Source organism: Geotrypetes seraphini, chromosome 6, assembly GCF_902459505.1.
Source record: "Geotrypetes seraphini chromosome 6, aGeoSer1.1, whole genome shotgun sequence".
In the NCBI taxonomy this organism is placed as follows: Eukaryota; Metazoa; Chordata; class Amphibia; order Gymnophiona; family Dermophiidae; genus Geotrypetes; species Geotrypetes seraphini.
In genome coordinates this window covers 54869009-54883759 of record NC_047089.1, presented here as the reverse complement: position 1 = coordinate 54883759, position 14751 = coordinate 54869009, and the positions used below count along the sequence as shown (strand labels likewise).

Genomic DNA, 14751 nt, shown 5'->3' with positions numbered 1-14751 from the left:
CAGCTTAAACCTCAAGCTTTGGTTTTATTGTTGTTAGTTGCAATCGACTCATGTACGAGTCCTAGTGACTTAATGAATTGCAGATCTAAAAAGAAAATCAGGTTTGTGCTAGTCCAGAAAAGGTCCTCCAGCATCATCCCCACGGTCATTTTCAATGTGTCCAGCATCTGATTGCAGGTTGCCCTCTTCGCCTGGTTCCTTCGATCTTCCCAGTGATCCCTCTTTTCTGATGGTGTGACCAAAATAAAATAGACAGTCGTAACTTCGTCATTTGTGCTTTGAGTGACATAGTCGGTTTGATCTCTTCCAGAATTAATTTGTTAGTTCTTCTGGCAGTCCACGGCATGCCTAAAATCCTTCTCCAGTACCAAAGCTCAAATGAGTCCATCTTCTTTCCGTAGTGTCCAGCTTTCGTATCTGTAACTGACTGAGAAAATGAGTGCAAGGACAAGTCTGATCTTCATTTGGAGCGTTATCTCCTTGCCTTTGAATACTTTGTCAAGAGCCTTCAATGAAGAGTATACAAGTGCTGTTCTGTAGAGTATTTCCTCCCTGCTAGTTGCTTCTTGTTTACAAAAAAGAGCCCAGGAGATAGAATTTATAAAGGATTTCAATCACCTTTAAGCTCAAAAATCCTCATTTTCCATGTTATGGCTTTCGGCTTTGACTTCTCAGTAGATGCAGTATGTTTTCTTTGCTTGTGGTGATGAGCATTGTATCATCTGCATAGTGATAGTTGTTTATATTTCAGCCACCAACTTTGAAACCACCACTCTTACAAATTTGCTTTTTGGAAGATGGTTTCACCATATAGGTTGAACAGGTAAGGTGACAAGATGCATCCTTGCTCGACACCAACTTTTATTGGAAACCAATCAGTATTGCCGTATCACTGCAGCTTCTTTATTTTCATATAGGCTCTCTATCAGCTAAGTTGTGTTTGGGTATTCCCATTTGCATTAGAGTTCTCCATACTTTTATTGTGATCCACACAGTCATAAGAACATAACATAAAAATTGCTGCTCCTTGGTCAGACCAGTGGTCCATCGTGCCCAGCAGTCCGTTCACGCGGCGGCCCTTAGGTCAAAGACCAGTGCCCTAACAATAGCCTTACCTGTGTACGTTCTGATTCAGCAAGAACTCTTCTAATTTTGTCTTGAATCCCTGGAGGGTGTTTTCCCCTATAACAGACTCCGGAAGAGCGTTCCAGTTTTCTACCACTCTCTGTGTGAAGAACTTCCTTACGTTTGGACGGAATCTATCCCCTTTTAACTTTAGAGAGTGCCCTCTCGCTCTCTCTACCTTGGAGAGGGTGAACAACCTGTCTTTATCTACTAAGTCTATTCCTTTCATTATGTTGAATGTTTTGATCATGTCCCCTCTCAGTCTCATCTTTTCAAGGGAGAAGAGGCCCAGTTTCTCTAATCTTTCACTGTACAGCAACTCCTCCAGCCCCTTAACCATTTTAGTCACTCTTCTCTGGACCCTTTCAAGTAGCACTGTGTCCTTAATGTACGGCAACCAGGGCTGGACGCAGTATTCCAGGTGAGGGCATACCATGGCCCGGTACAGCGGCATGATAACCTTCTCCAATCTGTTTGTGATCCCCTTCTTAATCATTCTTAGCATTCTGTTAGCCTTTTGCGGTGCCGCCACCACACATTGCGCGGGTGGCTTCATTGACATGTTTACCAGTACTCCCAAGTCTCTTTCCAGGGGGGTCTCTCCAAGTATTGCACCAGACATCCTGTATTCGTATATAAGATTTTTGTTACCGACATGCACCACCTTACACTTATCCACGTTAAATCTCATTGTCCATGTTGTGGCCCATTTCTCGAGCGTGGTTATGTCACATTGCAGATCTTCACAATCCCCATGTGTCCTCACTACTCTGTATAGCTTCATATCGTCTGAAAATTTAATCACCTCACTCGTCGTACCCATTTCCAGATCGTTTATGAATATGTTGAAGAGCACAGGTCCAAGTACCGAGCCCTTCGGCACCCCACTGGTGACATTCTTCCAGTCTGAGTATTGTCAATTTACCCCCACTCTTTGTTTCCTATCCGCCAGCCGGTTTTTAATCCATGAGAGTATTTCACCCTTGATTCCATGGCTCGCAATTTTTCAAAGCAATCTTTCATGCGGAAACTTGTCGAACACCTTCTGAAAATCCAGATATACGATGTCGACCGAGTCACTCTTGTCTATCTGCCTTTTTACTCCCTCGAAGAAGTGCAGCAAGTTCGGCAAGCAAGATCTTCCTTTGCTAAAGCCGTGCTGGCTGGTCCTCATCAGATTGCGAACGTCAAGGTAATCAATGATTACTTCTACTATCTTTCCCGGTACAGAGGTCAGACTCACCGGTCTGTAGTTTCCCAGATCTCCCCTCAAACCTTTATTGAAGATTGGCGTAACATTTTCTACTTTCCAGTCTTCCGGAATCCTTTCTGATTTGATCGACAGATTGGCTATTAGTTGAAGCAGTTCAGCTATAGCCGCTTTCAGTTCCTTGATTATCCTCAGATAGATGCCATCCGGTCCCGGGGATTTATCATTTTTAAGCCTATCAGCCTGCCTGCACACCTCTTCTAGACTGACAGTCAACCCTGTCAGTTTCCAGTCTCCGTTTACTGCTTATAGCCTGTCGACTTCCGGAATGTTGTGTATATCCTCTTCGGTAAATACAGACACATAAAATGTGTTCAGTTTGTCGGCAAAGGCTTTGTCTTCCTTTAGCATTCCCTTTATTTCATGGTTTCCCCTTAATATATCGAAAGAACAGCTTTAAGTTTTTTGCCTCCTTGGCTATTTTCTCCTCGTAGTCCCTTTTGGCCCCTTACCGCCTTATGGCACCTGCTTTGATGTTTTCGCTTTTTCCAGTTTTTGTCTGTTTTTAACCTTTTCCATTCCTTAACGAAGTCTTCTTTTCTCTAATCGCTTCCTTCACTGCTACAGTGAGCCACGCCAGTTCCTTGTTCTTTTTCCTCTTGGATCCTTTGTTGATACGCAGTAAATATATAGATTTTGTGCCTCAGTGACTGTGTCCTTAAAAAGGGACCATGCTTGCTCTAGCGTTTTTACAGTGCTTATCCTCTTCTTAATCTTCTTCCCCACCATGAATCTCATCCCTTCATAATTCCCTTTTCGGAAGTTCAGTGCCATGGCCGTCGTTCTGGATCAAAAGCTTTGCTGTAGTTGAAGCAACGGTATAGAACAGGATCTCAAAGTCCCTCATTGAGGGCCGCAATCCAGTCGAGTTTTCAGGATTTCCCCAATGAATATGCATTGAAAGCAGTGCATGCACATAGATCTCATGCATATTCATTGGGGAAATCCTGAAAACCCGACTGGATTGCGGCCCTCAAGGAGGGACTTTGAGACCCCTGGTATAGAGGTTTTGGGTACTCTTTGCTCTTCTCCAATATCCTTCTAACATTGGCAATAATGTCTCTTGTTCCTTTGCCTCTTTTTTTTAAACTAGTTTTGTCTTTAGGAGAAACTTTTTTCCTGAAATTTCCCTGCAAATGCCCAATTACATAGGAGAAGCAAATAATTTATTTTCCTTGATCCTGTCCAATTGGATATTTTTCTTTCATCTAAGGGCTCCTTTTACAAAGGTGCGCTAGCGTTTAGCGCACGCACCGGATTAGCGTACACTATAGTGTGCGCTACCTGAAAAACTCTGCCTGCTGAAGAGGAGGTGGTAGTGGCTAGTGCACATGGCATTTTAGCATGCGCTAAGCCTGCTAGTGCACCTTTGTAAAAGGAGCCCTAAATCTCTTTTGGAGACACAGGAGATTTAAATAGGGTAGAGATTCTGTAGTCCTTCTTTCTCTTTATTTTCTTATTATTGAAGCATAGTAGCCAGCTGTATTACTCCCCATGATGTGGAATTGGATTTCGTAATATTGTTTTATGAAAATTATGCTTTAATTTTTTATTGGATGCCTGTATGTGTTATTGTAAAAAAAAAAAAAAAAAAAAAAAGTTTGCATTCCTAGTCCAAATCATACTCATGATCAATGACACTGTCCATTTTGGTCTTTTAAAGGCAGTCAGAATTCCCGTTAAGCGAAAGGGTGGAAGCATATACCCGAAGACCCCTTAATGTGGAGACATGCTCACCCTGGCAAAATGTTCTGTCTTAACACAGACCGCATGCTTCTGCAAGTACTGAAGCAGAAACTGATTGGTCGTTGGGACAGTCAGATCAAAGGCCAGAACTTTCAGAAGCAGGTGCTCCATTCTCAAGAGCTGTTTCTTCGTGTATGTATCATCTGTTATATAAACAAACTCATCCACATCTGGGGGATAAATCTCTTCATATTTACTGAAAAAGAAAAGGAAACCAATTCAAAGAGCTACATTTCTTAACTTGTGGAAGATAATTGTCTTATATAAATCCTTCACATTATGCATCATACTGTTTGCCTTAGGCACCCAACGATATGTCCACCTTATCTGCAGATAGTACATAAGATGGGCACAGTATTTAGGCCATGGGACCACTAGATGAAGCAGCCTTCCCTCATGAGGCTCTGAGAAGTGACAGTGGAGCCTATCTTGACTGGCCTGGCAGAACAATAGTGTTTAGGCTTTATCATCCTACTGCCTAGGGCCTGAGTGGCATTTAATAGATTAAAAGCAGCGATTGCCTGCAATAGTATTACATTTATCATGAGGTAATGCAGCTCTCCCCATCAACTCAGAATTAGCAGCAGTAAGATACATGGTACCCCTAATCCTCAAGATAGGATTTGCATACAATAAGGGTAGCACACATGCATTTTTCAGGGATTAGGGGGTATCCTGAAATTCTGACCTCTTGAGCAGTCCTCAAACCAAAGTGTGCACTGGAGGAGGTTTGAATGAAGATGAAAGTATGACCCTGCCCTCCCAGATGATCAATTCATGCCTTTTAGGAGAAGATCAGAGTAGAGAATGGCATGGTGCTAAAATTCACCACTGTTCCCAGCCCCGTGGATAACCGCAGGAAACAATCCCGTGTCATTTTTTAGTGTCTATCTCAGCCCGAGTCCTTCTACACCAGCATTCTTCAATACAAAGCTTGAGGGCCAGTGTTTGTGCCCATTCATACTCTGATTCTTCCTTCTCTCCTTAAAGAATGACATGGAGATGGTTTCCGGTGGTAATCTGCGGGGATGGGAACGGTGATGAATTTTGTCACAGTGTCATTCTCTAGAACAGAGAACATACAAAACGCCATCCTTGTGATTCCTGTAAGTTCATTTTTGCATCAGGCATAACAATCCCATGGGCCAAGCTGCTGTTGTGCAGTTTAAAAAACAGCCAGGAAAGTGTTTCATAGGTACAAAAAGCCACTTTAGTTCAAGGGCAATGTGAACACTTACAAACAGAAGTGTAGAAGTGCAAAATTACCATCACCCAGTTTGTTGCTAAAGAATGGGTTGAAGTGTGAGAAAGCTCCAGGACTAATGTAGGGCTTTAAATTGGATTAGGAGCCTAAAATAACTGCAGATGGGATGTACTTAAAGAAAAATAACTAAAGGAGCTAGGGAAAAAAAAAAAAAAGAAAAGTTACCATCAAACAAGTATGAAAATTTATATGAAAGGGAAATGAGACTAAGGCAGCAAAAACTCCTATTTACTGCTGTAGCCTCAAAAGCATGTCCCCTCCCTACCTCACTTTAGATGCAACAGAGCATACAGGGGAGCCCTGGTCCAGCCCAGAACCTTTTGCTTTCAGTACCTTATCAGTGGTGTAGTAAGGGTAGGAGTCGCTTACCCTCCCCCCAAAATCTGTTCTCCACATCCCCACATCACACCCATGCTCTCCCTCCCCCCCCCCCCAGTACCTCTAAATCTTTGCCAACGCAAGTGGCTTCTCCAGCATGCTCCTTGCGCTAGCGTTGGATTTCCCTCCGATGTCACTTAGAACATAACATAAGAAGTTGCCTCCACTGGGTCAGACCAGAGGTCCATCCCGCCCAGCGGTCCGCTCCCGCGGTGGCCCATCAGGTCCGCGACCTGTGAAGTGGTTTCCGACCACTCCTATAACCTACCTCAAGTTCTATCTGTACCCCTCTATCCCCTTATCCTCCAGGAACCTATCCAAACCTTCCTTGAACCCCTGTACAGAGTTCTGGCTTATCACCTCCTCCGGAAGCTTGTTCCATGTGTCCTTGCCCCGTGACCCAGAAGCGATTCAGAGTGGAACCAGGCTGACGCAAGCAACAGGAAGAAGTTGCTCACACTGGTGAAGATATAGAGGGACGAGATGGGGCAAGGATGGCACGAGTGTGGCATGGTGTAGTAGGGTGGAGAAATGCTCCCCCACCCCCCACTGACAACACCCGGGGCAGTCCTTGAGCCAGATATAAGCTTCCTGGCTATATCTGGCTCAAGGACTAGTAGCTGCCTCCTGCTGTTATCAAAGCTGGTACAGAGGCAAGCACAGCAGGGGTAAGCAGGAAACCTTTGGCCATCCTGCATTTCTAGTATGCCAACTGTACCAGCTGCACTTAATGTCTTAAGCTTTTTCAAACAGTGAAAAGTGGATTGTCAACTGTGAAGTGTTTAGTTGTTACGTTTAATAAGATGCTATGTGCACTGATCAATGCTCGTGTCAATTAAAATACATTTAAATTCTTTTAAATGGCTCCCTTCTGCCAGAAAACAGCTAGGCAACCTTTCATTCTTGCAAGCCCCAACAAAATTACCCTTATAAAGTCAAACTTATTGAATTCTACTGCAATATCATTCCTTGTCACTCAATGATTGCTCTCAGGGATTTAGCCAAACAACTTCAAGAACCAGCAAGAGGAAGAATAATTCATGCATAGAAACAGAAAGGGTCAAATAAGTAGTATGTGACGATCCAAAAAAGAACTCCCCCGCCACTTGTTTGATGACCTCCTGTGTCTACAAGCAAACCAAGAGCAACCATATACGATACAAAATTGTTCTCAAAGTAAGTATATGTTACATCAGCCAATGCATTACATTGCAACAATTGTGGGGCATAACTAACAGCACAAGAACACCCCCCCCCCCCCAACACAGCCCATGTTTAGCCGTTACTTAACGCTTTGTAATAAGCATATGTTTTGAGGCAAGATCTTCAATAGGAATAGTTTTCAATGTATGGATATAGGTGCTTTTAGGGGGGGGGGGAAGTGGGGGTTAAAAAACTACAGAAAACAAGCCCAGCCGCATGACAGCGCAGTGTAGCACAGGATACATGGATTCAGTTCCCATGCCTTGCTTCCATTATTAGGATAACCTGGGATGCAGTGAAGACAAGCAGTTATAGCTCCATGCTCATATACCCAGCCAAGGTTCAGATTCAGGTGGGTGTCAAAGTAATACAGTGATTTAAGATTTCCAGACATCCGTTGATTTAGAGCAGTGTCAACTCAGTCCTGGAGTACCCCCTTGTCAGTCAGGTTTTCAGGATACCCACAATAAATATGCATAAACTTGATTTGCATGCACTGCCTCCATTATATGCAAATTTCTTTCATACATATTCATCATGGATATCCTGAAAATCTGACTGGAAAGGGGGTACTCTAGGACCAAGTTGAGAAACATTGATTTATAGTTACCCGATGTCTGGATTTACCCAGATATGTCCTCTTTTTAAATGGACTGTTTAGGTGTCCGGATGGTTTCCTAGACTGGAAAGAGTTCGTCTGGGTTTTGGATTCTCTCTCTCCAGTCTAGCCCCCCCACCCTGGAGTTGGATATGGCTCCAAGTCTCCTGTCCTCACCTACTTCCATCAGCAGTGCAATTTTTTTTTTTCCAAAGTCTTTATTCATTTTTCATCTTACATCAAGTACACAATATTACAACATTTAAATTAATACATATCATTAATATACATTGTTTATTGGAAAATCATGTAGCATTATCTTATGATACTGTGATATTTGGAATGTCCATGAGAAAAAAAAAAAAAGAGTCAGATATCATCGAGTAACAATAAACTTTTATTGATCATGACAGGAATTACCATCCAACATATTACTAATAACTGAAAAGATCACAGTAGACTTAATTTTAATTTCTGATGGAATTCGTTGTGTCACTTATATAGAATGAAAAGATCATTGGTGGTACAGAATGGAAAGTATAAAAGTTTTATAAAAATATGGGAGCCATTAACATCTTTTTGTCATGATTAAATGCCATTTTTCTATTAATTATACACCACTTAGTGATGAAAGAGGGGAAGGGTTTAATGGGAGGGTTTATGATCTTATAATGAATAATGGGCTTAGAGGGAGGGTTGCATTTATATTTATCAGATACAATGATAAGATGTTCAAGTGATCTAATTAATAGTGTTTATTATGATTTCTGTACACTTGATGAAAGTTTAAAAACGAATAAAGAATTAAAAAAATAATAATAATTAATACACATCACTTGAATTTATTTCTATTATTGCATATTTCAAAACTTTGGGCAGCTGGCAGAGTTAGCAACATGATCTTACTGCTGTCAGCCTGCCCTGGAAGCCTTTGCTCTGCAGCACTTCTTGTTCCTGCATAGGTGGGACACTGCAAAGGTTTCTGAGGCAGATCAATGGTAGCAGGATCATGTCGCTAATGCTGCTGGCTGCCTGATTTTTTGAAACTGCAGTGCTGAAGGAAGTACCTCGGAGCACTTTAAAATAGTGTTTTAATCCAGAACACCGAAGTCCTACGCGCGACTGTCTCATGCTGTTTTGATTAAGTGGTATACCTTATTAAAAATATAATAGGTGACCACAAGGACATACAAACACGGTCAGGAGAGGCAGGGGAAGAAATATAATATTTGATAGGAGAGAGACCTAAAAGGGAAATGCAATGGGGGGGGAGGGTGGAATTCAAATCCTATGTGTTGAGAAATGATGGGGAGAATCGAAGGCATCTGTAAACAGGAATTTGTTCAAGTTGGATTTGAATTTGGACAGGGAGGAATCTTCACGTAGCTAAGATGGCAAGTTATTCCATAACGTTGGGGCAGTAACGGCAAAGTTGGATATAAAAGCTGACCAACATCAAAATCTTAGCTTTGACTGGAAATGTCCAATTGAGAGAGCAGGTAGGCGGAGAAATAACCGACAGAACATGGATCCAGAATGACACCTGTCTACTAGAAAGGATATTAGCAAGGTAAGAACATATATCTTTCTAGTGCAATAGGTGTGTCATTCTGGACGACAGGGATGTACAAAAGCAGTCTCCAAAATCTAGGGTGGGACCTCTGCGCCAGCTCACAACACCGAGGACTGAAATGCAGTGTCCTCCCTTGCCATTGGTATCCACTCTATAAAACTTGGGAGAATGTATGCAAAAAGGATCAGGTCACTGCCCTGCAAAACCGCCCAAGCTTAAGCCATGCTTCTAGTCAAATGTGCCTTCATGGAGACCAGCAAGTGTTTGCCGATGAATTGGTTATGCAAATCCATCTGAAAATGGTGGTCTTAGACTTTGGTCTGCCACATCGAGCCTAATTGGTTAGCACAAAAAGATGGTCAGTCAGAACTTATTTGTAACCTTTGGTAATGTAGAAGGACTCTCCTCATATCCTACTTTTTCAGAATCCGATCCTTCTTTGACCCTGTGGGCGGGAATGCAATTAATCTTATTTCTTGAATAGCATAGAAGGCTGAAACAACCTTTGCTAAAAATGACTAAACAGTGAGCATGGAGATCCATCTCCATGAGCTTGACAAAGGGCTCCCTGCATTAAAGTACCTGTAGCTCAGAGACTCTTCTCATTATGTAATGGCCAGGAGGAAAGCCATCTCTAAGTATGATCCATGAAGGACATTTCCTTAAAGATGCTCATATGGAACCTGACTGAGGTCGAGCAAGACCAAGTTAAGATTCCAGGATGCAAATGGTTGCTGCACCAATGGACTGAGCCTTATTGCCCCTTACAGGAACCTGGCTATGTCCAGATGAGACACTATGGGAGCTTTATATTCTCAGATCTAGAAACAGGAAAATCCCACCAGCAAGACCCTCATCAAGGCCTGCTTGCAGGAAAGCTACCACCAGTGCTGAAATATTTCCCATGCTTTAGCGTAAGCAGAGACTGTCATAAGATTCTTGGCGATAACTGCAACCGAGTATCCTTTGCACACTAACATCACATACTCAGGAGCCATTTTGTAAGAGTAAAGCAATCTGGATCTTCTAAAGACCACTGGCCTATGAGAAAGAAGGTCATCTGTGCTCATCTTGCCACGAGGATGACTTTCCCCAAATGATTTGCAATTCTGTGGAGTATCAAGGGACATGGAGGAGACATGCACAAGCGATCGCTCTTTGGCCATGGTTGGAGCATATCCAGCCTTGTGCTTCCAGGTTTGAACCTTTGACTAAAGAAGCAGTCCACCTTCCTGTCTCGCTATAGCCATCAGAATACTGGGCAAGCCCAGCAACAAAACAATAGACTGGACGGATGTGGCAGATAACATTATCCCAGATCTAGCAACTGCCTTCTGAGGCAATCGGCCTGAACACTGTCCACACCTGCTACATGCGCCACTGAAAGAACCTGAAGGCGTAGCTCTGCCCACCAGAATAAGTGGGCCTCCAGACCCAGTTTTGCACACTTGGCATCTCGAAGTCACACTGTAGAATTGGCCGAGAAGCTGGACAATCTCTTCTCTAACTGCTGCAACACCAAATGAACAGCTTGAAGCTCCAATCTGTTGATCGACCACTTCCTCTGGGATGTTAACCAATACTCCTGGACTGGATGTCCATTGCAGTAAGCTCCCCAGCCGAACAGGCTGGCATCCATGGTCACAATCACTCACGAAGCTATTTCGAGCCACCAGATCATACTGGCATGGGAATCCAGAGTCCACTCATGGAGACCACTGTGATAGCGTGTTCTGGAGAGGTCACATATGAGCCTTCACCCATGGGACCACATCTAGAGTGAATGTCGTGGATCCTAGCACATAAAGGTAAAGTTATATGGCTGGGGATGACTTGGCCATCAAGTTCGTTATCTATATACAAAATTTCTGTCTGTGTGCCTCTGGAAAATAGACATGGCCTTCTGTCATGCTGAAGACTCCCCCCAAATATTCCAGAGACTGGGATGGGACCAGTTAGCTTTTTCAAAAATTTACTATTTAACTTGAGCTCTGCAGAATTCGGACTATCTGAGCCACAGATTGTTCCGAGAACAACGGGGCCCTAATCAGCCAGTCATCCAGGTATGGATGCACTTACAACCCTGTCCTGTGGGGATGTGCAGCACCACTACCTTGGTGAACATGCGAGGTGCCGTCACCAGACCAAAGAGGAGTGCTGAGAACTGGTAATGATTCTCCAAAACATGAAATCTCAGGAATTTCCTGTGCTCCAGAAAGATGGGAATATGTAGGCAGGCCTATGTCAAATCCAGGGAAGCCAGAAATTTTCCTAGCACTGTCGCTGCGATGACCAAACACACTGTTTTCATACAAAAGCACGGAATCTCAAGGGCCAGATTGACATGTGTGAGATTCAGAATGGATCTTCAGTCCTCTGAGCCTCTCTTGGGTATATGGAATATCAGGCGGCACTGGCTCTATGACCTGAATATCTCTCAGTCTCTGAACTGTAGCTGCAACCTTGCTTGCCTTTTGGGCTCACTGCTGGGGAATATTAAGGAATAGGCGAATTCAACTTGTAACCGCTCCAATTATCTCCAGCCGACGTCAGAGGAAAGCAGGGGGGTAAAGTGACACAGTATAAAGTGCCTTTCACTGTAGCTGGAGCCTGATGCATTTTATGGCAAGCATGCACCACAAATGAGGCTGCAGCTATCACCTTAAAACCCAAGGCTAAAGCCTCAAACTACCGCTCGATGTCCACCCTCCGATCCTGTGCATTGTTTAAGACTATTCCATCTTCTTTAGGTTGAGCAAATAGCTGCTGCTGAAATCTGGAACCATCGGATACAAATTGCAACATAGCCCCGGCACCCCCTTAAAGAGCCCTCTGGTGCATCCCAATGCTCCGTCATCTCAGGATGCAATAATATATGAACTAGGTCTTGGAACTGCTCAATAGAGCTACGTTTGAGCTGTGGACTTCTGCGGGGTATCCAAATTTAACTGCTGTAGGAAAGCTGTGAAGACTCCCCTTAAGTCTGATGGTTTATAAAAGCCTGTCTGTGGCCTGGACCCCTCCCAGCTGGCAGAGTAATTTTGGGATAGCAAAGGTATCGATCCTGACTCCCCATCATACAGATCATAAGGAGTCCAAAATAAGTGATTTAACCCAAAATCAAGGTGTTTTGAGGCAGATGGAGGCTTTTAAAATAAAACTGGGAAATTCAAAATGGCCAAGCAGGAATAGTGAGGATCCCTTGGGCACTGGAAGGCCTCAAAGAGTTAGATAAAAATACCATAAAATTAATCATATGCAGAGCAGAAGAGACATCTTTGCAACCCACTTGCACAATAATGATAACTAGTTGTAAACAAAAAAGGTTCAAACTTACGAAGCCAGGAGAATTGCTGCAGTTCCTACTAGCTGTAGCTTTCCTCTAAGAACAGACATGCATGAAAGAAAACGGTCCAGATAATTAACAGCCAAGTATAGGGTTTCATCTCTAAGTTTGTACTCTTCGCCAACTTCAACCAGCCAGTCTACCAAGATGGCACGCATCCCTGCTGTGATGTCTGGTTGCTTCCGCATATAGTACACTTTTGGTCTGTTTTTCATCTGTGAAGAAAAGTTTCAGGACCTAATCATTCAGCACAAAAATTAAAAAAACAAACAACCCCACACAACCCACCACCACTACACCATCACCACTACTCTAGTCATTCTTAATGTGAGTGACAAGTAGCCACAAACTTTATTCTCCATCAAGGATCTTGCAGGCAAGATCCACAAATATTTTTGTAAGTAAGTAAAAACTTCTATAGCACACTGTAAGTTTATGAAAGTTAGAAAAGATGTTTACTTCTGCTTGCCGAAGGTACTGATGAATCTCCTCTATGTATTCTGTTATAGACATCGTATCTATGGAACTGTCAGAATAGTCATCAGACTGAGAATGGAGTGAAGTATCCACCATCATGGGAGATCCTGTATGATTAGTTACAGACAAGCTTTACAAAAAGTTTCATTTGTGCATAAACCATATATGAAGACAATAGTTGTCGCATATCCAAGTGGTAAAACAAGGTCATCCTATATAGGCAGTTATTTTTGTGATCCATGGCAGGGCAGAGATTTGAGAATTTATAAACACTAAAAAAAAATAATAATAATAAAAAAGTATGAAGCAACATGATCTTAAAAATGTTAACAAAATTACTTTAGAGCTGGAACCAGAATAAGGGATGTAACAAGACAAGAAGGTATTGACAGAATCATTGTATTGCAAGTCATTTTGCAAGAAATATCTACCTGTACTGAGATCCAGGAACAAATGAAAGCTATGTTTCATGGATTCTGTATCCTCTTCCAATCTAGGTTCCACTTTTTCCACAATATTACAGTCTTGTCCATTTATGTTCTCTGGTTCATCCACGTAAATGGTAAACCCTGGCTTAGGAGCCACAGCAGCCACGTAAGCAGGAACCATATTTTTACTAAGTCGAGGAAAGGCATTTTCTGTCCCAGAAAAACATCCAGTTGTGCTATTACCCTGAAACAAAATATAAAAAAAAATTGTTCAATGTTTGTATTAAGACTGACAGACATATTACCCATGTTTGCCCAAAACACTGTTAAATACCTATTTTCAAATGTAACCAGAGGTCATCATGCATTTACAGTGACTTCATAAATAGCTGCCTATGAAGTCAGATTAATATTTTGCTCTATTGCTTGTATTTCTCTTATATTGTCTGTTGCATTACCATAAAACTATTTTGAAAGAAAGATTAGGTTATTATCTTGGTAATCTTTCTTTGTAGCTTTGTCTAGTAGTCCTGAACACTAGGGAGAGAGTATAACATAGTTGTTAGAACTAAAACCTCAGCACCCTGAGGTTGTAGGTTCAAACCCCATGCTGCGCTATGACCCTGGACAAGTCACTTAATCCTCCACTGCCTTAGGTACATTAGATGGATTGTGAGCGCACTGGGACAGATAGAGAAAATGCTTGAAGTACCTGTAAGTAAGCTGCTTTCAGTGTCGTTATATAACTACAAGTTCCAATCCCTTTCCCTTTTAAAGGAAGTGGGAAATCCAAGATGAACGCCACAGGAGGGATTTCACACCAAAAACAGCCTGGGGAAGATTCACTAAAATTCAAAAATTATGGAAAGTGGTTTTTGGAGGTGGAAGACTGTGTCTGACTCTAGAAGCCATTAAGAATTGCTATACAAAGAGGGAACTATAATAAATTTAATGAAATCTGGGGGTCATTGACAAGATATTGTAATGAATAGATACCATTTTTCCATTATAAATACAATAAAAAGGAAGGGATGGGGGGAGAGATTTTATAATTTTATTAATATTTAGACCAATAATAAATATTATATAGGCGTTTTGTGAATGCATAGATTATGGTTGGGTTGGGAGGGATTGGGTTAAAATTACAATGTTTTAATGCTGAATATGATAAAGTTACAAGTGTTGTATTCAATTTTAACTGTTATTTATTGTTACACTTGTTATATGATGAAAAATGAATAAAGATTTGTAAAAAAAAAAAAAAAAAGAAATTTTATAAACCCCCTCCCCCCCCAAAAAAAAAGATCATAGGAGGTTACAAAGTACTCAAAGAGGAGATCAGA

General features: G+C 42.1%; 1 protein-coding gene across 3 annotated transcripts in view; it reads right to left on the bottom strand.

Annotated features, from left to right (window-relative positions):
- CCNA1 (cyclin A1) overlaps window positions 1-14751 on the bottom strand; it is a 43289-nt gene that overhangs the window by 18574 nt on the left and 9964 nt on the right. For all 3 annotated transcript variants that reach the window (XM_033949180.1, XM_033949179.1, XM_033949182.1), the window contains exons 3-6: window positions 13412-13652; window positions 12963-13087; window positions 12495-12718; window positions 4133-4337 (exon numbers count right to left, since the gene is read on the bottom strand). In XM_033949180.1, coding sequence (XP_033805071.1) covers window positions 4133-4337; window positions 12495-12718; window positions 12963-13087; window positions 13412-13652 — 795 coding nt within the window. The remainder of the gene's footprint in view (window positions 1-4132; window positions 4338-12494; window positions 12719-12962; window positions 13088-13411; window positions 13653-14751) is intronic.